Source organism: Salvelinus sp. IW2-2015, linkage group LG37 (assembly GCF_002910315.2).
Source record: "Salvelinus sp. IW2-2015 linkage group LG37, ASM291031v2, whole genome shotgun sequence".
Taxonomy (NCBI): Eukaryota; Metazoa; Chordata; class Actinopteri; order Salmoniformes; family Salmonidae; genus Salvelinus; species Salvelinus sp. IW2-2015.
The window spans coordinates 13,167,708-13,194,013 of NC_036876.1; the positions used below are offsets into that span (position 1 = coordinate 13,167,708).

The 26,306-nt window shown below is 41.6% G+C and overlaps 1 protein-coding gene across 1 annotated transcript in view; it reads right to left on the minus strand.

Moving 5' to 3' along the window:
* LOC111960312 (RAS guanyl-releasing protein 2-like) overlaps window positions 1–26,306 on the minus strand; it is a 105,833-nt gene that overhangs the window by 47,074 nt on the left and 32,453 nt on the right. The window contains exons 2-5 of the mRNA XM_023982274.2: window positions 4,800–4,922; window positions 4,179–4,281; window positions 2,534–2,590; window positions 2,203–2,334 (exon numbers count right to left, since the gene is read on the minus strand). Coding sequence (XP_023838042.1) covers window positions 2,203–2,334; window positions 2,534–2,590; window positions 4,179–4,281; window positions 4,800–4,869 — 362 coding nt within the window. The 5' untranslated portion in view covers window positions 4,870–4,922. The remainder of the gene's footprint in view (window positions 1–2,202; window positions 2,335–2,533; window positions 2,591–4,178; window positions 4,282–4,799; window positions 4,923–26,306) is intronic.

The window sequence follows — 26,306 nt, forward strand, 5'->3', positions numbered from 1 at the left end:
ACTACGACTGTGATGGATGTGGAATGGAGGGAAGAAGACAGCATAGAAGATGCAATAAAGTAAAGAAAACTCTTAGCAGATGTTTATGAAACTCTACTGTCCCAAGAAAGTGATGTATAACAACCCACTCGCGAGACCAGGGTCAGACAGACCGACAAAGGAAATAGGACGGGTCAATTAGGAGCTCTGTCACACGAGGTCCCAGCCTCGGGCCTAAGAATGAGCCATGTAAGGCAGCATGGAGACACAAAGGCTGCGTTTACAGAGGAAGCCTAATTCTGATTGTTTTTTTCCACTAATTGGTCTTTTAACCAATCACATTAGATCTTTTCACATCTTACCAGCCACGTCGCCGAGACCAACGTCTTGCTACCGGACAGGCTAAACACATTCTTCGCATGCTTTTAGGATATCACACTGTGCCACCGACGCGGCCCGCTACCAACGACTGTCTCCTTCTCCGTGGCCGACGTCAGTAAAACATTTAAACGTGTTATGCCTCGCAACGCTGCCGGCCCAGACGGCATCCCTAGCCGCGTCCTCAGAGCACGCGCACACCAGCTGGCTGGTGTGTTTACGGGCATATTCAATCTCTCCCTATCCCAGTGTGCTGTCTCTACATGCTTCAAGATGGCCACCATTGTTCCTGTACCCAAGAAGGCAACGGTCACTGAACTTAATGACTATCACTTAATGACTATAGCACTCACTTCTGTCATCATGAAGTGCTTTGAGAGACTAGTCAAGGATCATATCACCTTTACCTTACCTGCCACCCTAGACCCACTTCAATTTGCTTACCGCCCCGCCCTGTGAAAGGGTCCTGAACTTCCTGACGGGCCGCCCCCAGGTGGTGAAGGTAGGAAACATCACCTCCACTCCGCTGATCCTCAACACTAGGGCCCAACAAGGGTGCGTGCTCAGCCCCCTCCTGTACTCCCTGTTCACCCATGACTGTGTGGCCAACACAATCATGACTGCACGCCTCCAACACAATCATCAAGTTTGCAGACGACACAACAGTAGTAGGCTTGATTACCAATGATGACGAGACAGCCTAGAGAGATGAGGTGAGGGCTCTGGGAGTGTGGTGCCTGGAAAACAACCTCTCCCTCAACGTCAACAAAACAAAAAGGAGATGATTTTGGACTTCAGGAAACAGCAGAGGGTGCACCCCCATCTACATTGACGGGACCACATTGGAGAAGGTGGAAAGCTTCAAGTTCCTTGGCGAACACATCACTCACAAACTGAAATGGACCACCCACACATACAGTGTGGTGAAGAAGGTCCAACAGAGCCTCTTCAACCTCAGGAGGCTAAAGAAATTTGGCTTGTCACCTAAAACCCTCACAAATTTTTACAGATGCACAATTGAAAGCATCCTGTTGGGCTGTATCACCACCTGGTACGACAACTGCACCACCCGCAACCGCAACCACAGGGCTCTTCAGAGGGTGGTGAGGTCTGCCCAACGCATTACCGGGGGAAACTACTCGTCCTCCAGGACACCTACAGCACCCAATGTCACAGGAAGGCCAAAAAGATCATCAAAGACATCAACCACCCGAACCTGTTTACCCCGCTATCATCCAGAAGGCGAGGTCAGTACAGGTGCATCAAAGCTGGGACCGAGTGACTGAAAAACAGCTTCTATCTCAAGGCCATCAGACTGTTAAAACAGCCATCACTAGCACATTATAGGCTGCTGCCTATAGGCATAGACTAGGAATCACTGGCCACTTTAAGGGATGGAACACGTGACAAGCACTTTAATAATGTTTACATATCTGGCATTACTCATCTCATATGTATATACTGTTTTCTATACCATTCTACTGCATCTTAGTCCGTTCCCGCTCGGACATTGCTCATCCATATGTATATAGTCTTAATTCATTCCTACTGAGATGTGTGCATTGGGTATATGTTGTGTAATTTGTTAGATATTACTTGTTAGATATTACTGCACTGTCGGAGCTAGAAGCACAAGCATTTCGCTACACCCGCAATAACATCTACTAACCACGTGTATGTGACCAATTTGTACGGCAAATAATCTTGACACACACACTGCAGTGGGGACACATACACAATGCAGTAAAGGACACACCGACTACACACACTGTAGTGTAGAATAGGGAGAGTCACACCAGTGGAGGCCGCTGGAGGGAGAAATCACTGTTGAACAGGGACACTTACACACTGTCGATGTCGATGAGCTGACTCTGGCGCTCGTTCCCCTCGGTGGTCAATAGGTCCTTGAAGTCTTTAATCTGCTCTGCCAGCTCTGGGTTCAGATTGAACTCTGCCGGGAACTCCGAAATCCAGTACCTAGATGGAGGGAGGGGAGGGGAGAAAGTGTTAGAGCGGAAGGAGAGGGAGAGAGAAAGAGGTAGTGAGGGAAAGAAAGAGAAAGAGAGAGTGAGGTAGTGAGGGACAGAGAAAGAGAGAAACAGAGACAAAGTGAGGGATAAAGCAATAAAGAGACATCCCCAAGCAAATAACAAAAGCAATTACAAATGTGTCTTACTTCACCAGGTGGCAGATTCTTGTCCTGCGTTCAGCAGAGCAGCTCTCCTCCTGTGATCTGATCAACTGTTAAGGTACATAAGACATCTACAAAGACATTTCAAAAACATCCTTTAACAATCAGACGTGGCTTAATTGCAACCAGTTTTGCACGCTGGGAATATTCCATCCAATTTACACCTTCCATTCACTGACACCTTAACCCTGAAAGCACCAACAGGGGTAAATTTTGACCCCAAGGGGTCATAAAGAACCTTCAGCAATTGTAGGACTTTGTCAAGCAACTAGGTACAGACAAACAAACAAAAAACTATTTACCACGATTTCTTTGCAAATAGAAGAATGAAAAATAAAATCTCTTTTGTGTACTAGTGGTATACACAGCTAAGCTGAAAATGTGGACTCAATTGTACACTTTGTGATAAAAGCACCAAATATGGCACAGAGGTATGTACCCTGAAAATATAAATATGGAACCACCCCAGATGTTGGGGGGGGGACAGACACTATAATTTAAAAAAATATCTAAAAGATGTACATACATATTTAGCTTCCAGTCAATGTCTATATACCAAGCTGAGAGTCTCATCTTTCAGAAGCAATTGGAACTGAGTTGACAGCCCAGAGCATTCCAAAGTTAGAGTCAAAAGTCTGATGGCACCGTTGCACATTTTTGCATATAAGATCGGCCATATCGGTGGCCATCTTATTAGCTCAGATTAGCTCAATTGCCAATTTCTCAGCCTCCGAGAATCACAGACACACAACACTTGAATGAATAACGGATAAATATCCATAACAAGAGGCTAAGGATGAAAAAAAAACTACAAAAACATGTATTTTGAAACCTACAATTTGACTACTATAACGTCACAATTTAAAATATATGCTGATTTTGGGGGGATTCAAACCATTTTCTTGTGTTATAAAAGGTTAACAAATAAAAAGCGTTCCTGCTTGCAATTATTACCAAAAAATGACACTTGGTGCATTTAAGCGAAAAAATACACTGAGTACACAAAGCATTATGAACACCTGCTCTTTCCATAACATAGACTGACCAGGTGGATTCAGGTAAAAGCTATGATCTCTTATTGATGTCACTTGTTAAATCCACTTCCAATCAGTGTAGATGAAAGGGAGGAGACAGGTTGAATAAGGATTTTTAAGCATTGAGACAATTGGGACATTAATTGTTGTGTACGTGTGCCATTCAGAGGGTGAATGGGCAAGACAAAAGATTTAGGTGCCTTTGATCGGAGTATGGTAGTAGGTGCCAGGAGCACCGGTTTGTGTCAAGAACTGCATCGCTGTTGGGTTTTTCCACGCTCAACAGTTTCCTGTGTGTACCAAAAATGGGCCACCACCCATAGGACATCCAGACAACTGTGGGAAGCATTGGAGTCAACACGGGCCAGCGTCCCTGTGGAACGCATTCGACACCTCGTAGAGTCCACGCCCCGGCGAATTGAGGCTGTTCTGACGGCAAAGGGAGCCGGTGCAACTCGATATTAAGAAGGTGTTCTTAATGTTTGGTGTACTCAGTGCTTGTGGGTGCTTTTAGGGTTAAAGAGTATATGTGTTGTTCTTACAGTAGCTGTCAACACCTGATAAGCCATAAGCAGGTGCCTGGTGGCGAAGGATACTTGAGCAGTAGTTTCTTAGCCATGTCGGTGGATGGGAGGTACCAAGGGTGCATCATGAGGAACATGCGCACTACGGAGGGGTCCTTCAAAGCGCCCTTCTCATCTGAAAGAGGACAGAAGCATTCTCGTCACACAACAGCCCTTTTTGTGTCCCTTTACACTAGAAGAGCAGCCAAAAACGACTGAAGTGTTTCTGCAAATAAGACAACCGATTACTATTGATTTGAGACTGACAACATTAGCCATTTATGGTGGCGCATGGACATGTGGGAAATTGCTATCTATTCCTAGAAACGCTCTTCTCCTTGCAATCCGTTCCTGGAAATAAAATGCTATTCTGAATGCACAAAGATTAGGTTGTTAACTTAGACCAGCCCCCTCAAACCCTGTTGCTAGAGAGCTGGTGCTAGCCTCCTGTAGGTTTTCGCGCCAACCCCAGTTTGAACTAATCTGATTCATCTTATCAACCAACTAATTATTATTAGAATCGGGTGCGCTAGATTAGGGTTGGAGCGAAAACCTAAAGGAGTGTAGCTCTCCAGGAACAGGGTTGGGGAGCCCTAATTTTGACATTGAGTAGCAGGTATATTTGAGTGCTCATAGGTAAATAAAGAGACTGACCGAAGGCTTGGATGCACACTTCCACCAGCTCCTCCACCGTTGCAGCCCCATCTAAAGATATGGGCTCCATCTTTCTCCTCTAGTCCTCTCGTTTTCCCAGTCTTCCCACTTTCAGTGACACTCCTGAGCACAAAAAGAGAAGGAAAAATAAATTTCACCCAAGGAATTCTACTCCTGTACAAAAATATGAGAGCATTGCCTAGTATGAAAGAGAAAGCATTGCTGCACGGTTTGAATGGTTGCCAGTAATAGTCTGTTATGTTGCTCGGATCTGGTGATGCAAGATACCCAGGAAGTATGAAGGAAATGTTGACAAAAATCAGACAATGGAATTAGAACAATAACATGTCTGGATACTGATGGATTGCAGTTGGTTTACATTTCAAAACAGCACACTGCAGCAAACCAACTTCCGTAAGTGATATATAACTAATATGTCAGATCAGGTGACATAACTACAACGGTTAATATCACCATTCTGATAAGACCAGCTTTTCGTAGCAAGTACAGTATGTGTGACCCAATACCCAGATATACAGTTGAAGAAGTCAGAAGTTTACATGCACCTTAGCCAAATACATTTAAACTCAGTTTTTCACAATTCCTGACATTTAATCCAAGTAAAGATTCCCTGTCTTAGGTCAGTTAGGATCACCACTTTATTTTAAGAATGTGAAATGTCAGAACAATAGTAGAGAATGATTTATTTCAGATTTTAGTTCTTTCATCACATTCCCAGTGGGTCAGAAGTTTACATACACTCAATTAGTATTTGGTAGCATTGCATTTAAATTGTTTAACTTGGGTCAAACGTTTCGGGTAGCCTTCCACAAGCTTTCCACAATAAATTGGGTGAATTTTGTCCCATTCTTCCTGACAGAGCTGGTGTAACTGAGTCAGGCTAGCTCGCACACGCTTTTTCAGTTCTGCCCACAAATGTTCCATTGGATTGAGCTCAGGGCTTTGTGATGGCCACTCCAATGCCTTGACTTTGTTGCCCTTAAGCCATTTTGCCACAACTTTGGAAGTATGCTTGGGGTCATTGTCCATTTGGAAGACCCATTTGCGACCAAGCTTTAACTTCCTGACTGATATCTTGAGATGTTGCTTCACCCACTGGAATTGTGATACATGAATTATAAGTGAAATAATCTGTCTATAAACAATTGTTGGAAGAATTACTTGTGTCATGCACAAAGTAGATGTCCTAACCGACTTTTGTTAACAAGAAATTTGTGGAGTGGTTGAAAAACGAGTTTTAATGACTCCAACCTAAGTGTATGTAAACTTCCGACTTCAACTGTACATCATGTGTCTTTTATATACACATTTTTATATGTACAAGGAAACTCATTGAGTTTAGGGACACAACATGATAGAAACTTACTGAGAAACCCACCAGACACCGCTGACACTACAGTCAGTCTCTCAATAACCCCCTTTCACCTAGAAACATCAACTTTTCACTTCCTGAAATAACTCTGTAGTTATTAATTAAAACACCCATGCAACGCAGTTTTTCCTCCACACGGGAAATAATACAAGGTATGTCAATATTCTCACCCTGTGGTTCCATATTCAAAATAAACTGTTATCCAGTTTTTTTTCTTAGTATGCTATTTTAGTGAGGTACTGCTCAGCGGGGTGCCATGGCAGCACATCCTCATGCCCACCCTCCCTATACACACACATGCATGCTGAACACACACACACACACACACACACACACACACACACACGTGGCACAAAGGTGCTGAGCGATTTGTGCTTTTTAAAGGTCGGTTCCGTTACAGTTCGACTATCAAAAAATTGCCACGTTTTCGATTTCGATAAATCAAATTAATACATTATGAAAGAATGGCATTACAATGATTGGAATTTCCATTAAAAAAACTCTACAAAGCCAAAAATGGTGAACATTCAATTACCAAAACAATTAAAATAGTCAATTGTCTCTGTCACTTCCCCAATGGGTAGACATCAATTTAAAAAAAGAAATTACTATGAAATAAAAGATTTCAGTTGTGTATATAATTACATTATTTTGTATTTGATTACTTTATTATTTTTAATTCTTTAAAGTCATCATCTCATCTCTGCACCGGCAGTAGCCGTCAGCCAGCAAAACCATGTAACAGTATCTGCTCCCCGTACTTGACTGTCTTTAGTCATTTTATTTAGCTAGCCTGCCTAAGTACGTTGCAGAGCCGTCTGACCAGTGGCGGTTCTGGACCATTTCAACTGGGGGGGCCAACCTGGGGCCAGTTGTACTGTTAGAGGGGCCAGTTACATTAGACGTTATTGTTGTCATATCGTTTTCTTCACTGCATTGCAGGCATTAGCAGGCAAAAGACCATGTTCATAATCATCATCGTTGCCACTGTCTAATAACGGATGTAATAAAAAAAACGATAGCAAAAATGTGTTATGTAAAAATGATTTCATACTCCACATTTAGGGGGTCCAAAATTGTTGTCACAGGGGCACTGGCCCCCCCAGAACCGCTAGTGCGTCTGACAAAATCATTTCACTAGTTCTTCAAAGTAGATAAGACATAATTTCACAAACTGCCTCTGTCCCTCCCATCATTGTTTTATGTACATTCCCCTCTCATGCGGTCTGTGTGTATCTAACCTAAACGCCTCGATCACACCATTTAGATTTTCGCATTTTTCCTGATACAGCGTCATGGCTGTATTACTTACAGTACTAGTGAAAAGTATGGACACACCTACTCATTCAAGGGTTTTCTTTATTTTTATTGTTTTCTACATTGTAGAATAGTAGTGAAGACATCAAAACTATGAAATAACACATATGGAATCATGTAGTTACCCAAAAAGTGTTAAACAAATCAAAAAGTATTTTATATTTGAGATCCTTCAAAGTAGCCAACCTTTGCCTTGATGACAACTTTGCACACTCTTGGCATTCTCTCAACCAGCTTCACGAGGTGGTCACCTGGAATGCATTTCAATTAACAGGTGTGCCTTGTTAAAAGTTAATTTGTGGAATTTCTTTCCATCTTAATGCGTTTCAGACAATCAGTTTCAGACAAAGGTAGGGGTGGCAGGTAGCCTAGTGGTTCGAGCATTGGGCCAGTAACCGAAAGGTTGCTGGGTCGAATCCCCAAGCTGACAAGGTAGAAATCTGTCGTTCTGCCCCTGAACAAGGCAGTTAACCGACTGTTCCCCGGTAGGCCGTCATTGTAAATAAGAATTTGTTCTTGACTAACTTGCCTAGATAAAAAAAGGTTAAATAAAATATATTATGGCAAGAACAGCTCAAATAAGCAAAGATAAATGACAGTCCATCCTTGAAAAAGGTCAGTCAATCCGGAACATTTCAAGAACTTTGAGCGTTTCTTCGGGTGCAGTCGCAAACACCATCAAGCGCGATGATGAAATTGGCTCTCATGAGGACCGCCACAGGAAAGGAAGGCCCCGAGTTTCCCTGCTGCAGAGAATAAGTTCATTAGAGTTACCAGCCTCAGAAATTGGCAATTAAATGCACCTCAGATTGCAGCCCAAATAAATGCTTCAGAGTTCAAGTAACAGACATCTCAACATCAACTGTTCAGAGAAGACTGCGTGAGTCAAGACTTCATGGATTTGAATTTCTGCAAAGAAACCACTACTAAAGAACACCAATAAGAAAACATTTGCTTGGGCCAAGAAACACGAGCAACGGACATTAGACTTGTGAAAATCAGTCCTTTGGTCTGAAGACTCCAAATTTGAAAGATTCTTGGTTCCAACCGCCGTGCCATTGTGAGACGCAGAGTAGGTGAACGGATGATCTCTGCATGTGTGGTTCTCACCGTGAAGCATGGAGGAGGAGGTGCGATGGTGCTTTGCTGGTGACCCTGTCTGTGATTTATTTAGAATTCAAGGCACACTTAACCAGCATGGCTACCACAGCATTCTGCAGCGATACGACATCCCATCAGGGGGTACTATCATTTGTTTTTCAACAGGAAAATGACCCAGCACACACCTCCAGGCTGTGTAAGGGTTATTTGACCAATAAGGAGTGTGATGGAGTGTTACATCAGATGACCTGGCCTCCACTATCACCCGACCTCAACCCAATTGAGATGGTTTGGAACGAGTTGGACCGTAGAGTGAAGGAAATGCAGCCAACAAGTTTTAAGCAACTCCTTCAAGACTGTTGGAAAAGTATTCCAGGTGACTACCTCATGAAGCTGGTTGAGAGAATGCCAGGAGTGTGCAAAGCTGTCATCAAGGCAAAGGTTGGCTACTTTGAAGAATCTCAAATATATATATATTTTTTTTTTTGTTTAACACTTATTTAAAAATATATTTTAAAAATTAAGAAAAACTAAACACACCTACTCATTCAAGGGTTTTTCTTAATTTTTTTAATATATTTTTATTAAAAAATATTAAAAAAATTAAACAGTGCATTAGGAAAGTAGACCCCTTGACTTTGTACATTTTGTTAAGTTAGCCTTATTAAAAAATTTATAAAATAAACTTAATCTACACACAATACCCCATAATGACTAAGTGAAAACAGATTTTTAGACATTTTTACAAATATATTGAAATTAAAGAATAGAAATACCTTATTTACATAAGTATTCAGACCCTTTGCGATAAGACTCAAAATTGAGCTCCGGTGCATCCGGTTTGATTGGAGTCCACCTGTGGTAAATTCAATTGATTTGACAGGATTTGTAAAGGCACACACCTGTCTATGTAAGGTCCCACAGTTGACAGTGGATGTCAGAGCAAAAACCAAGCCATGAGGTTGATGGAATTGTCCGTAGAGCTCAGACAGGATTGTGTCGAGGCACAGATCTGGGGAAGCATACCAAAACATTTCTGCAGCATTGAAGGTCCCCAAAAAGACCAATGTGGTCTCCATCATTCTTAAATGGCAGAAGTTTGGAACCACCAAGACTCTTCCTAGAGCTGGCAGCCTAGCCAAACTGAGATATCGGGGGAGAAGGGCCTTGGTCAGGGAGGTGACCACGAACCCGATGGTCACTTTGACAGAGCTCCAGAGTTCCTCTGTGGAGATGGGAAAACTTCCAGAAGGACAACCATCTCTGCAACATCTCCGCAGCGACTGGGAGAGTAGTCAGGATCGAGGGAAAGATGAACGGAGCAACGTACAGAGAGCTCCTTGATGAAAACCTGCTCCAGAGCGCTAAAGGACCTCAGACTGGGGCGATGGTTCACCTTCCAACAGGACAACGACCCTTAGCACACAGCCAAGACAATGCAGGAGTGGCTTCGGGACAAGTCTCTGTATGTCCTTAAGTGGCCCAGCCTGAGCCCGGATTTGCACCCAATCTAACATCTCTGGAGAGACCTGAAAGTAGCTGTGCAGTGACACTCCCCATCCAACCTGACAGAGCTTGAGAGGATCTGCATAGAAGAATGGGAGAAACTCACCGAATACAGTTGTGCCAAGCTTGTAGCGTCATACCTTAGACTTGAGGCTGTAATCGTTGCCAAAGGTGCTTCAACAAAGTACTGAGTAAAGGGTCTGAATACTTATGTAAATGTGATCTGTTGTTTTTTTATATATTTGCAAACATTTACAAAAACGTGTTTTTGCTTTGTCATTATGGGGTATTGTGTGTAGATTGATGAGAGTGGGAAAACTATTGAATTCATTTTAGAATAAGGCTGTAACATAACGTGGAAAAAGTCAAGGGGTCTGAATACTTTCCGAATGCACTGTATAAGTTTTTAAATAACATTCTTAGGATGTTAAAGTTGTTTTTTTATGTTAAGTTCTGAGAACAGAATACTCCCAGAATATTGTCAAGAACTGACATAAAGAGAACCAGATTGAGAACATCGCTTAAGTCACACCTTTTCTTTGAACATTCCCAGAATGTAGTTCCACAGAAGAATGTTGTTTAACGTTCTCTGAACAATGAGAACATGACTTTAAATAGAACCATGAGGAAACCCGTAGGAAACGTCATGCTAAAGCACTGAAATTCCCACAGAAGAACATTGTTCCTTAATGATCTCTGAACTATTTGAGAACATTCCCAATGTCTAACCAGTTGGAGAACATTCACAAAGTTGAAATGACATGTAACCACGTTAGAACTTTTTGGAAACGCTCTGTTAAAGTTATACCAAGAAAATAACAGATTTTTGTCAAGTTCCTTTAAATGTGCTGAGAACGTTCCAAAGCCAAGCAACTATCCTGCATTATCCCCAGAAAGATGTGTGTATGCAAAATAACACTGTTGTCATGTTTATGGCACAGTGAATTACAACTTGCGATGTAGATTATGGTAGATTATGGTTTGTCACCAGTCAGGAGATAAAACATGCCATTAGCAACTAAACCGTCATTGAGAGCAGTGGAGAACTCCGAGGTTACAGCAAATGTTCCTCCTCCACTTACTATTAGGTGACCGTGAAACTGCCACAAAATTCACATTAGCCCCAAGGTTTGATTGTTTTTAGATGTTGTAGGTATACAAGTATGTGCATTAGGTCTCTTCTGCATTAGAGAAGTAGAGATAGAGGGATGGGGTGTGTGTGTGTGTGTTAGGACTCTAGGCTTGCACCAGCCAGAAGGGTGGTCTTTGATGGTTGGTTGCGTGGGAATGGAGAGAGGCACTGCAGCAAAAGTGTGCGTGTCACAAAAGAAAGAAGCTTTCTTCCCCTGGCTGATTCTGCTGCAGAGCGGTGGGTGGACACGCTCAATTACAGGCTTCACCAGCAGTCTGAAACACACACACACACAGGGGGAAGCGAGGGAGAGAGACTGAGAAAGAGCGAGAGAGGAATGAGAAAAAGGAGAGATCGATGGGGAGAAAAAGGAAAAAAAGAGGAAGAGGTCCTTTAAAGCCACTCACCATCAGTCAGTACGAGCAGTATGAAAGAGCACTGCCATACAGTAAGCCCAGTACCATCTCCATATGAACACAATAAGACCTGACAATATACTCTGTCATAAACCAGGTTTCCATCCAACCTTGTTATCTGTGTAAAGTACTGTACATGTCGGATAAAAAAATATGTAATGACAGGCATGATGGAAAGATAAGTTTTTTGGTAAACTTTACAAATGTCGACTAATCAAAATCCACTAGACAAGGTAGGATCTTTTAGTGTTGGTCAAATTAATTGTGCGAGAAATGTCGGTGCACAGATATATTATACAGCGGGTGAGTCTAATCCTGAATCCAGTTTGACGTGATTGTGTTACTGTAGCTGTGCTTTTCTATTTTCTATGCCAGAGAAAATCGCGCCTCATTAGCTCATTGTTATGGATGTATCCAAATAAAATGTCACTACTTTGCTGTTATTCTGGCTCCACTTTTTGACGTGACTAAATTTGCCGTAGTTGGCTAGCTAGCAAGCAAGGGATAAGAACGTTACCAGCCAGTATGGCAATGGAACATTTAGAACGAACGACTGGGTCGTGTACATGGTAATTTAATAACCGTAAAATGTTATTTTTTTTATGTGCATTACGTCATCACACACAGCCTTGTATCTGCAACAAGTCAATTTGATGGAAACATCACTGGTTGGAAAATGTGAATATTGTTAAATATCCGGATTTTGGATTATTCACATGAAAATCTGTCACCAATTGGATGGAAACCTAGCTAGTGACAAACATGAATCTGTAACCCGAAGACATCCTCAGGGTTTCACCGCGTCATTCAATACGGTCATGTGTTGTTCTCTCAAATCTGTTTTACAGCTAAACAATACTGCATCCGATCACAAACTTTCCCTAGGCTGAGTTAAATAAATCACATTTCAGTGCAGCTGTCCTTGAGTAGCTGAAAATAAACCTTCAACAAGTGTGCTAAATTGAGGAAGCTAGAAAATACCACAGAAATATGCCAGAGTGGGCTTTATTTAAGCCCACTCTGGCATATTTCTGGAATATTTTCTAGCTTCCTCAATAGTGTAAAAAGAACAAAAGTAGTCTCAAAATGTGTGGTACCACACGTTTCACTTCCCTATTCTTCCATGTTTGGAGCCTTGTTCTTTTCAACACAGTCTGATCTTGTGAGATCAACGTTCCCGGTTGTCTATTTTGCAATCACACACTGCAAGGGCATCTTAGAACATTGCTATAACATAATTGATTTCTCAATTATTGAGACCAAACATTGTGAGATCTGATACAGTTGAAGTCGGAAGTTTACATACACCTAGGTTGGAGTCATTAAAACTCGTTTTTTCAACCACTCCACAAATTTCTTGTTAACAAACTATAGTTTTTTTTGCATGACACAAGTAATTTTTCCAACAATTGTTTACAGACAGATTATTTCATTTATAATTCACTGTATCACAATTCCAGTGGGTCAGAAGTATAAATACACTAAGTTGACTGTGCCTTTAAACAGCTTGGAAAATTCCAGAAAATGATGTCATGGCTTTAGAAGCTTCTGATAGGCTAATTGGCATAATTTGAGTCAATTGGAGGTGTACCTGTGGATGTATTTCAAGGCCCATCTTCAAACTGTGTCAGAAAACAAAAAATTGTAGACCTCCACAAGTCTGGTTCATCCTTGGGAGCAATTTCCAAACGCTTGAAGGTACCACGTTCATCTGTACAAACAATAGTACGCAAGTATAAACACCATGGGACCACGCAGCCGTCATACCGCTCAGGAAGGAGATCTCCTAGAGATGAACGTACTTTGGTGCGAAAAGTGCAGCCACTGCTCCAAAACCGCCATAAACAAGCCACACTACGGTTTGCAACTGCACATGGGGACAAAGATCGTACTTTTTGGAGAAATGTTCTCTGGTCTGATGAAATAAAAATACAACTGTTTGGCCATAATGACCATCATTATGTTTGGAGGAAAAAGGGGGACGCTTGCAAGCCGAAGAACACCATCCCAACCGTGAAGCACGGGGCTGGCAGCATCATGTTGTGGGGATGCTTTGCTGCAGGAGGGACTGATGCACTTCAAAAAAAGATGGCATCATGAGGCAGGAAAATTATGTGGAAATATTGAAGCAACATCTCAAGACATCAGTCAGGAAGTTAAAGCTTGGTTGCAAATGGGTCTTCCAAATGGACAATGACCCCAAGCATACTTCCAAAGTTGTGGCAAAATGGCTTAAGGACAACAAAGTCAAGGTATTGGAGTGGCCATCACAAAGCCCTGACCTCAATCATATAGAACATTTGTGGACAGAACTGAAAAAGCATGTGCGAGCAAGGAGGCCTAAAAAGCTCTGTCAGGAGGAATGGGCCAAAATTCACCCAACGTATTGTGGGAAGCTTGTGGAAGGCTAGCCGAAACGTTTGACTCAAGTTAAACAATTGTAAAGGCAATGCTACCAAATACTAATTGAGCGTATGTAAACTTCTGACCCACTGGGAATGTAATGAAATAAATAAAAGCCAAATTAAATCATTACTATTATTCTGACATTTCACATTCTTAAAATAAAGTGGTGATCCTAACTGACCTAAGACAGGGAATTGTTACTAGGATTAAATGTCAGGAATTGTGAAAAACTGAGTTTAAATATATTTGGCAAAGGTGTACGTGAACCTCTGACTTCAACTGTATCTGCACAGCATGAATGCAAAGATGACAACTTGGAATGCCACCAAGTTCTCCACCAACCAGCCTCTCCATAGAGAGAAGGGCCTGTCCTCTTCTGAATAGTTCTTTACTCTGACCTCACCGTTTCACTGGTCCTTCAACCACACAATATAGAGACCATGGGTCCATTCTCCCTTATCACTGAAATAAACAAAACACACACAAACTCATCACAGTGCCACTGTGCTTGCCATTGTTTGCCCTGCCCGTTGGTCTGGCCCCGTGGCACAAAGTGTGCCTGCTGGTTGGTGGCAGACTGGTGTCACCCTGACAGATGGGTGACGTCCCCCCCATTCATTCATCACCCAGGTGACAGTTCCTCCATCATCCACTTTCGTTTTCTCTCACACCCCATTGTCTTGTCACAGGCCCTGCTTAAGAGAATCTATGGAGTTTTTATTTTTAACGATCTCCCTCTCTCTAGGGCCCTCACTCTCTCCTTCTCTTTGGCATTCTGCAGTAATCTAGCTCTGGGTGGAAGAATTGTTTCAGGTGAAGCTCCCCGACCGCAATGGCTTTGGAGTCATCTGCCCGTTGCCTGGTGACAGGGGCAAGGACTATTGACTGGGCGGCTTAATCGGGGAGCGATGGGAGGGGGGGGGTCCAACCTGGCTGTCTGGCAGTCTGATACCTCTACTATATTCCCTCAGTAACCACGTTTCCATCCACAGCTTTTATGCGAGTAAAGTCATACCGTATTTTTTAAAAACGATTAATTGATAGAAACAGGACATTTCGGTACAATTTTATAAATGGCGACAGAATTTGTTCGTTCAACATGGTGGGATCTTTTTGTGTTGTTAAAATACATTTTGCGAGAATTGACAGTGGAAACACCGCGCAAATATTTATTTCACAACCATCATATCGAAGTAAACTTGGAGTCGTGATATGGGTGTGTGGTCCTCGCGTTAGGACTCGGGATCCATGCAGTTTATTAGGCTACAGATTAAATCATTTACAAATTAACTTCACAGGAAGCTGAAAGTACACGGTGAGGAGCTTGAGGCTCTTTTCCAATTAATATTGAGAGTTTTATTCTGGTGACATGATGATGATCGATCCTTGACAGCCGTTTGACAATAATAATCTTATCATGTAGACTAGCCTACACGCACAGTATTTGTGAGCTGTTGGCTAGAGCGCACGTGCACATTTGCTATTTAACGCAACATTGTATGTGACAAAACTCTCAGAGTTGAAAATGGGACGGAAACACATTGAACTTTCGATTTTTATTTGGTACATGAAAACTTAAAAAATATATATATTGTGTGCACTACATCATCACGCACTGATTTATCCCCAACAAGTCAATTTGGTGGAAACACACCAATGGTGGGAAAATGCATATTTTCTTTATGCCGAATTTAGAATACTCGCATGAAAATCTGTCGCCAATTGGATGGAAACCTAGCTACTGATGAACTAAGAGCTGCTGTTGTGGAGCAGTTACCCAAACCCTCACTTATCTGCACTAAGACCTAGCCCATCTCTGATTCATGTCCTTGTCTCCAGGCAACAATAACCCGCGGAGAACGAAAACAATACATAAATCGGAGTCTGAAATTAAATTGTCAAAACAATACATCACACAGTGGTCTCAATGACATTTTTACGCTCTGCTAACGTGACAGCGATGAGGCACTAACACACCAGGAGAATTGGCTGCAGTGTTTTAGTGGCTTTTCCCATTACTGTCTGGTGAACTGTGATGGTGACGCATACTAACAGCGTGGAGGGTGACAACATGGCGCTTGGTATCGAGTGGTGAATGATGCCGATTGTTTACTGTAGAGGCTGCTGCTGATTGCTGCAGGCCTGATTTGATGGAAACCTTTTTATATACAAATATTATATAAATGTTTTAAAATATAAATTCTGATTTTTATTGCCTTTAACATCAATTGTCTAAAAACACTTCAACTCAGACTTTTTCCATATTCACATAGGTTGTAGCTTAGACCCTATTTTACGTCATGTGAGGCTTTTGTGTTGTACCTGCCATCAGTTTGAATACATGGTGGGTGTCATTTCAATCAAAGAAAGAATTCATAGAATGGACATTTACATTTTCACTTTAATTACTACCACAAAGATGTCCGCCGGTCCACCCACCGTCAAATGTGAATTTAAATGGTAATTTCAAGGAGCCAGGACACTAATCTGGGTACGACCGTCGACGAGCCATCAAACAGGCAACGCATCAATACAGGACGAAGATCGAATCCTACTACGCCGGCTCGGACGCTCAACGGATGTGACAGGGCTTGCAAACTATCACGGATAACAAAGGGAAACCCAGCCACAAGCTGCCCAGCGACGCAAGCCTATCAGACGAGCTAAAGTGCCTTCTATGCTCGCTTCGAGGCAAGCAACACTGAAAATGCATGAAAGCACCAGTTGTTTCAGACGACTGTGTGATCTCGCTCTCCGTAGCCAATGTAAGACCTTTAAAACAGGTTAACATGCGCAAGCCGGCGGGGCCAGACGGAATGCCAGGATGCATAATCAGCACATTTTCAACCTATCCCTGACCCGGTCTGTAATACCAACTTGTTTCAGGCAGACCACCATAGTCCCCATGCCCGAGAATGCCAAGATATCCTGCCTAAATGTCTATTGCCTTATAGCACTCACACCTACAGCCATGAAATGCTTTGAAAGGCTGGTCATGGCTCACATCAACACCATCATCCCAGACACCCTGGACCCATTCACATATCGCCCCAACAGATGATGAAATCTCCATTGCACTGTACACACCCACCTGGACAAAAGGAAAAACCTATGTAAGAATGCTGTTCATTGACTGCAGCTCAGCATTCAACACCATAGGCGGTGAGGGTAGGCAACCACACATCTGCCACCCTGACCATCAACACGGGGGCCCCTCAGGGGTGTGTGCTTCGCCCCCTTCTGTACTCCCCATTAAATCTACGACTGTGGCCGCGCACGACTCCAACAGCACCATCAAGTTTGCTGATGACACGACGGTGCTAGGACTGATCACCAAATAAGGATGAGGAAGCCCATATGCAGGTCGTCAGAGACCTGGCAGTGTGGTGCCAAGACAACAGTGTGGTGTCTCAACGTCAGCAAGACAAAGGAGCTGATCGTGGACTACAGGAAATGGAGGGGCAAGCAAAAGGCTACCCGGACTGACCCTTTTTTTGCACTAACTCTCTTGCATGACTCCATGTACACACTGGACTCTACCCACACACACTTACACCTCAACACACACTAATGCCACACACACGCTGCTGCTTCTGTCTATTATCTAACCTGTTGCCTAGTCACTTTACCCCTGCCTATATGTACATAGCTACCTCAAGAACCTTGTACCAATGCACATCAACTCGGTACTGGTACTCCCTGTATATAGCCGTGTTATTTTTACTCGCAATTGTTATTCATTATTCACTGTGTATTTATTCCGTGTCACAATTTGAATTCATTACAATTTTAGCTTTATATTTAATTCTGCATTGTTGGAAAAGGACCCGTAAGTAAGCATTTCACTGTTAATCTACACCAGTTGTTTACGAAGCATGTGACAAATAAAATGTGATTTGATGTCTAGTCTATTATCTACATTTCTATGACTTCGATGTTTCCTATGGAGGCTTGACAGTATGATTTAAAACAGATATTCACATTCACGTCAACATTCTCTGGTGTGGACCTCCAGCAATCTTTGTGGTACCATATGAAAGTTTACATTTTTACATGTTCACTAAGAAATTTCAATGTTGATTTTCCCTTAAGAAAAATTTAATCAACCCCTTCAAATTTTTTAAATTCATTATAATCCACGTAATTCACATTTCCTGTTGCTGCAGGATAATTTTCCTTCTGTAGCAAAGTGGCTCAAATTAAGATCCTACATCTGTACATATTGCCATTGATTGGTTGAGAATAGATTCTCCCCAGCCTGATTAATGTCATTAGTGGTCAATAGCCATGGGCCTCAGCTGTAAAGGAACCATAGTAAGGAAGCATTCCTTCAGACTAAAGAGTATTCTATATGCACCAGACCCCGTACACCCCCCTCCTAGCTTGTAGTAGCACTTGGCCTTAACCACAGATCTAGGACCAGATAACCCTTTCCCCAATCTGACTAGGTCTCACAAAAAACACACACATTGTCCAAACTGTAGTGTTGAGCGATTGGGCAGCATTTCGGTGGGGGGGGGGGGGGGGGGGGTCAGTTATTTATTTTTTTAAATGACCAACTTCGGTTCAATTACTTGAAGAGTTGTCGTTTTCATTAAGAAAGATTTAACCTAGTATGCAGAAACATGGTAGTCAACTACGATGACCATAATCATTTATTTATTTTATATAAACAATACAAAACATACAACCACCAACTAGACTGAACAAATATATAAACTCAACATGTAAAGTGTTGGTCATATGTTTTATGAGCTGAAATAAGACCCCATAAATATTCCATATGCACAAAAAAAAAAATGTTATTTCCCTTAAATTTTGTGCCCAAATTTCTTTACATCCCTGTTAGTGAGAATTTCTCCTTTGCCAAGATAATCCATCCACCTGACAGGTGTGTCATATCAAAAAGCAGATTAAACAGCATGATCATTACACAGGTGCACCTTGCACTTGGGACAAAAGGCCACAAAAATGTGTAATTTTGTTACACAGCACAATGCCACAGATGTCTCAGTTGAGGGAGTGTGCAATTGGCATGCTGACTGCAGGAATGTCCACCAGACCTGTTGCCAGAGAATTGAATGATCATTTCCCTACCATAAGCCACCTCCAACGTTGGTTTAGAACATTTGGCAGTATGTCCAACCGGCCTCACAACCGCAGACCACGTGTAACCATGCCATTCCAGGACCTCGCCATCCGGCTTCTTCACCTGTGGGATCATCTGAGACCTGCTACCCAGACAGCTGATGAAACTGAGGAGTATTTCTGTCTGTAATAAAGCCCTTTTGTGGGAAAAATAACTAATTTTGACATGGCCTCAAACTGCACCTTTGTTTCTTTTTGTAGCCCACGCACTTAAATATTTTTGATAAAGCATTTCACATTTCCATTGCATTAACGACGGAGGATTGGTTGATTTACAGTTCAAGTATACTTTTTTTAAAGATGATTGACGAGAAAAAGTATCATCCAACCCATGTCTTGAAATATGCAGACAGACCGATTAAAAATGTATTTAACTTTTGGACTTTATAACATTCCCAGAAGGCATGGATTATGGAGTCATTATTCATTTTACACTTCAGACATGACTCTGCCGTTGTGCTGTAGAATTTGTGAATTATGTCTCTTGTATAATACATTCATTTATACTGGATTAAGCACACATTTCCATTATAACTGTAATCTCATTAGTTATGTTCCAACATTCTTCCATCTTCTGCCAATATCAGTTCTTATTAAGTCCTGGTTCCAATAGTTCATATTTTTTTGTAAGAGATTGTCAGTTGGACAGGCTCTCTGCAAGGTTTTATATAGCTTACCTATTATAAGAATATCATTTTCTAACACAAATAGGATTCCAGCAATGACCATAATCCATTGCGGCAGTATCTTCCGGATCAGACAGCGACGGATCATGGACGAAGAGGCGAAGCAAGAGGTTTCACTCCGCAAAATCTGTCCAAAATAAACCCAATGTGTTTCTAATGGGCTTATTTTGGACCTAAGCTTATTACCTGCCTTCCCGCCTTTGGGACAACGACTCCAATTGTTAGGGTCGGAGACATGAGCATCTCATAGTTATATATAGATCTCTGGATGGATAAACTTTTACGCCCTCTACGTTAGGTTAGATCAGGCCCCCAGCGTGCAGTCTGGAGCGTGAAGAAGTCAATAGATCTGCTGGTCGGCTCCTGTGCAGAAACCTAGCGGTGCCAAAAGCCCTGGTCTGTCCTTCAAAACCTACGTAAAAAAACAAAACATTTTGGGCTCTAGAAATTGTTTATAATGATCAAGTTAGATCCCCACGGTGAACTATTTTAAAGTTCACTACGAATCGAGATTTTTATTAAATAGTGATCCATTCTGACTACTACATTATCGTCACACAGGACCACGTGCTTACACCGACCAGGCTATGAGGAGGCTCCTGGTTGACTCCCTCAGGCAGGATGAAAACTACATCGACCATGAGCCTTTGCATGATCCCACTTTCACCATGAATGCATGCCATTCAGCAATATGGTGCGCTTCAAATACTTGGGGTGCAGACGGGAATTTATCTTGCTCCGAGTAACCTGAGTTTAAGAGGGATAAAAGTGAACAAAAAAAAATTGGTTTATAGTAAGCACAGAGAAGAACGCTCAGTAGACCGCTAATTTGATCGTAAACTTGGCTAAATGGAAGAAAGAAAATTGCGAAAGAGCAAAAGGTAGGAGAGGGCAGTTGCTAGCTGTCCACTCATACACCAGAGAGAAGCCGCCACTTGACTCCTCAGGAGAAGAAATGGAGGAATATGGACATTCGGTCAATAGCCCTGCACCCAAAAATACACAAAAATAATTGTCTTTGTGCGAAGGTCAACATAATCAATGCAGTCACTGCAAAGATAAACGAAAGGGCCAACATTCTGGAGAAAATTTGCAAAAACATTTGATTTTTTAATCGTTGACCTCGAGACCTCTCAATCATGCATACGAGAATCATTTGATCCACTGGTAGGCTTGCAAGGTAGCCCCTTCCCCCACAACAAACTGAGCATTCTAGTTTTGGATTGTGGTGTTATGGTTTACAAGTCAAGACTTCTGTTACTACATTTATGAAGCACCTTTTTATAGAGAGGGTAGAGTTGAGATTGCATAGGATTTTCCTTTCTATTGTGTATATATGGACTTTAAGTTTGTCAATCAATGCCAGGGGGATACGAAACCTGTTGAAAATGAACTTTGTTAGGACTGCAACACAGATTTTCTATTTGTTCAAGAGACACATTCATGCAAAGAGGACTATAATTTTGGGGGAAATCTGTGGGAGCAGTGACATTTACTTGGCCCACGGGACTAAAATCATTCAGCTGGGGTTGCAATTTTAGCACACAATTTCAAAGATACATTTTTGTTTACTCCAATGGACATTGGCTAGTAGCGGTCATCAACCACATGGACAGATTATTTGTGTTGTGTAATGTATACTGTTCTAGTCCTCCAAATGACTTACTTCTAAAGGAAATTCTTAAATCTGAGAAAATATCCATCCAGTCAGATTGTAGTTGGTGGGGATTTGAATACAGTTTATTATAAAGAGACTGATGATTGCCCCATAGGCCTAACATTGGTGCGAACAAATTGGCGAATTTCTGCCAAAGCCTCGACTTAATTGACATATGGAGCGTTAAAAACCCTGGAGAGAAACAGTACACAATCAAGAATTGGCTTGTGGGTGATAACTTCTAGCCTTGAGCCCAATACTGTAGAGGTAAAATACTGCCTGCAGTCCTGACGGATCATAAAATTATATGGCTGACTAAGAATGTGCAGTAATGATGATAAGAAATACTCTGGTGGTTATGGGTAATGGAATGACTCATTTATTGCATGATAATTTAAAAAATGTGATTAAGAATCAAATATATTTACTGGAATTGAGCTACCTCTAAATGCAGAATATGGGAAATATTTGGAACTGCTTAAAAAAAATTTTTTTAATCTAAATCAGCCTGTATTACATATGGGATGTGGCTTGCTTTAAGGATATGTGACGTAGCTAAGGTCTCTAAGAAAATTGTTGATATCAGAGATTGAGCATCTTGATCTTAATGAGAAAGCTAAATTGAATAATTTACAGAATCAACTATATTCATTTTATAAGGAAAAGGCAAGAGGAGCCTTCATAAAAGGTCCACAAAAGTGGCTTAAAAAAAGTTGAAGAACAGTACACACTTTCTTAGATTTGGACAAGAGGAGAGGGGAACTCACACTTCGAAAATGTAAGATTAATGGGGTTACCACTGAGGATAGAGAGTTGTTATCAGACTTCCACTAAGTTTTATGAGTAACTTTACGCCTTAGATAACCGTTTGAGTGACTAAGGATCTCCTTGATTCTATAGAGAATGTTAGCCCAATTAGTAAATTATTCAATAAATAATAATTCGGTCTTGTTGTTAAGATTGTTCCATTATGGGATTGCTCAATTTAAAAAAAGAACACATCTCCAGGCTGTGATGGATTAACCTCTGAATTTTACAAAACCAAAAAGCTAAATTTTTACTAGAAACCTTTGAGGCTATAAAGGGCTATAAAGGGAGAACCACCTGCCTCTGAAGCAAGGGGTTATTACTCTTATACCTAAACCACATAAGGAGCTCTTAATTATTGATAATTGGCGTTCAATTACGCTCAATAACGACTACAAAATGATAGCCTCAATCGTTGAGAAAAGGTTAAAGTCTGGCTTGAATGATCTGATTGATGAATGTCTATCAGGGCTTATGAAAGGGCGCCATATCTAATAATCTGAGGCTGGTGTTATATTTGTTTGAGTATTGTGATCTATTGGATGACTTCCCTGTCATCTTATTTTGGGATTTTCAGAAAGCATTTGATACCATGTCACAATTTTATCTTTGATTGTCTTAAGCATTTGAAGTTTGGTCATTTTTGTTGTTGATGCTATTACAACTCTGTATAATGGTGGCAATAGCTGTATCAAACTGTCATGGAACATCCTCAAGGTTTAACATTTACAAAGGAATACGACAAGGTTGTCCAATCTCACCTTTGTTATATTTGTTAGTATCTCAAACATTATGCTCATTTGTTTAACAAAGTCCATTTAAAGGCATTACATTCCAGGCCAGAGAGCTCAAGATAACATCTCACTTTTTTAATGTGTCACAAGCTAGATTGGCATTGGATATTGCGAAGCAGTTCTCCAAAATCTCAGGTTTGGTATTACATTTTTCCAAATGTGAGATGTTTGTTCTTAAAAGGAGCTGTCAAATCTGAAAAATATATTGTAACCTACCTTGGTGTAAAAATCACCAAAAATCTTAAGGCTGTGAATGATTTTAATCCTGTAATTGAATCTATCAAAAATAAGTTCTCCTCATGGTTAGGGAAAGATTTAAATCTTCAAATGAGGGTTCTTTAATCCAAAGCTGAGGGGCTAGATATTGACATTTCCAAATCCACTTGCTATACCTTAAATAGGCTATTGTACAACTTCATATGGAAAAACAAGCCACATAAGATAAAGAGAGATGTTAATCACCAACAGGGTTTGTGATGGTGGTCTAATTATCTTAGAATTCACTCTCTTTAAAATCAGATTTCAAAAGTCAACTGGGTTAAAAAGGTACTTTCAAAAAGAAAATCTCAGTTTTTGAAATATTGTACCTTATGTTTTTTGTTTTTTTGTTGAAACTGAGGTTTTCATTTTTTACTAAAATGTCCTTATATTGTGCGTAAACTTCCTATGAAATTGGCATCAAATGTTTTATATGGAATAATGGGTTAATAATATGTATTAACAAGATGTTATTTTATCATAATTGTTTCTTGTCAGCCAATTAGATAGTATTAGTGAGAATCTATTTACGTGGAGAGAATTTATGGAAAGATACAACTAAGGTTTCAAGCAAGGTATGACACTTTTATAAAAGCTATACCTAGTGGGATAAAATCTTTACTACAGAATAATGCATATTCTGGAACATCTATTGTAAGCAATATCCAGGTGAATGGCATAGGTTTACCAGATAAGAAATCAAGAAATCCAACAATCAAATCAAATTTTATTTGTCACATGCGACGAATACAACAGTGAAGAGTCGACTCCGGGATGCTGGCCTTCTAGGCAGAGTTCCTTTGTCCAGTGTCTGTGTTCTTTTCCCCATCTTAATCTTTTCTTTTTATTGGCCAGTCTGGGATATGGCTTTTTCTTTGCAACTCCGCCTAGAAGGCCAGCATCCCGGAGTCGCATCTTCACTGTTGACGTTGAGACTGGTGTTTTGGGGGTACTATTTAATGAAGCTGCCAGTTGAGGACTAGTGGAGGCGTCTATTTCTCAAACTAGACACACTAATGTACTTGTCCACTTGCTCAGTTGTGCACCGAGGCCTCCCACTCTTTCTATTCTGGTTAGAGCCAGTTTGCGCTATTCTGTGAAGGGAGTAGTACACAGCGTTGTACGAGATCTTCAGTTCTTGGCAATTTCTCGCATGGAATAGCCTTCATTTCTCAGAACAAGAATAGACTGACGAGTTTCAGAAGGTCTTTGTCTCTGGCCATTTTGAGCCTGTAATCGAACCCACAAATGCTGATGCTCCAGATACTTAACTTGTCTAAAGGCCAGTTTTATTGCTTCATTAAATCAGAGCAACAGTTTTCAGCTGTGCTAACATAACCCTTTTGCAATTTTCTAATGATCAATTAGCCTTTTAAAAATTATAAACTTGGATTAGCCAACAACGTGCCATTGGAACACAGGAGTGATGGTTGCTGATAATGAGCCTCTACACCTATGTAGATATCCTTTTTTTTTTTTAAAGCCGTTTCCAGCTACAATAGTCATTTACAACATTAACAATGTCTACACTGTATTTCTAAGCAATTTGATGTTATCTTAAATGGACAAAATTTTGTTCCTTTTATTTCAAAACCAAGGACATTTCTAAGTGGCCCCAAACTTTTGAACGGTAGTTAGAATAACAGAGTAGAAGCAGCATAGAAGAGGGGGGGGGGGGGGCAATGCAAATAGTCTGGGTAGCCATTTGATTAGCTGTTGAAGTCTTTTGGCTTGGGGGGTAGAAGCTGTTTAGAAGCCTCTTGGACCTAGACATGGCGCTCCGGTACCGCTTGCCATGCGGTAGCAGAGAGAACAGTCAGACTAGGGTAGGTGGAGTCTTTGACAATTTGTAGGGCCTTCTCTGACACCACCTGGTATAGAGGTCCTGGATGGCAGGAAGCTTGGCCCCGGTGATGTACTGGGCCATACGCACTACCCTATGTAGTGCCTTGCGGTTAGAGGCCGAGCAGTTGCCATACCAGGCAGTGATGCAACTCGTCAGGATGCTCTCAATGGTGCAGCTGTAAAACCTTGAGGATCTGAGCACCCGTGCCAAATATTTTCAGTCTCCTGAGGGGGAATAGGTTTTCTTGTGCCCTCTTCACGACTGTCTTGATGTGCTTTGACCACGTTAGTTTGTTGATGTGGACGCCAAGGAACTTGAAGCACTCAACCTGTTCCACTACAGCCCCATCGATGAGAATGGGGGCGTACTCAGTCCTCCTTTTCCTGTAGTCCACAATCATCTCCTTTGTCTTGATCACGTTGAGGGAGAGGTTGTTGTCCTTGCACCACATGGTCAGGTCTCTGGCCTCCTCCCTATTGGCTGTCTCATCATTGCCGGTGATCAGGCCAACCACTTGTGTCATCAGCAAACAATGATGGTGTTGGAGTCGCACAGTCAAGAGTGAACAGGGATTACAGGAGGGGACTGAACACGCACACGAGGGGCCCGCGTGTTGAGGATCAGCGTGGCGGATGTGTTGTAACCTACCCTTACCACCTGGGGGCGGCCGGTCAGGAAGTCCAGGATCCAGTTGCAGAGGGAGATGTTTAGTCCCAGGGTCCTTAGCTTAATGATGAGCTTTGAGGGCACTATGGTGTTGAAGCTGAGCTGTAGTCAATGAATAGCATTCTCATATAGGTGTTCCTTTTGTCCAGGTGGGAAAGGGCAGTGTGGAGTGCAACAGAGATTGCATCATCTGTGGATCTGTTGGTGCGGTATGCAAATTCGAGTGGGTCTAAGGTTTCTGGGATAATTGTGTTGATGTGACCCATTACCAGCCTTTCAAAGCATGTCATGGCTACAGACGTGAGTGCTAAGGGTCGGTAGTCATTTAGGCAGGTTACCTTAGTGTTCTTGGGCACAGGGACTATGGTGGTCTG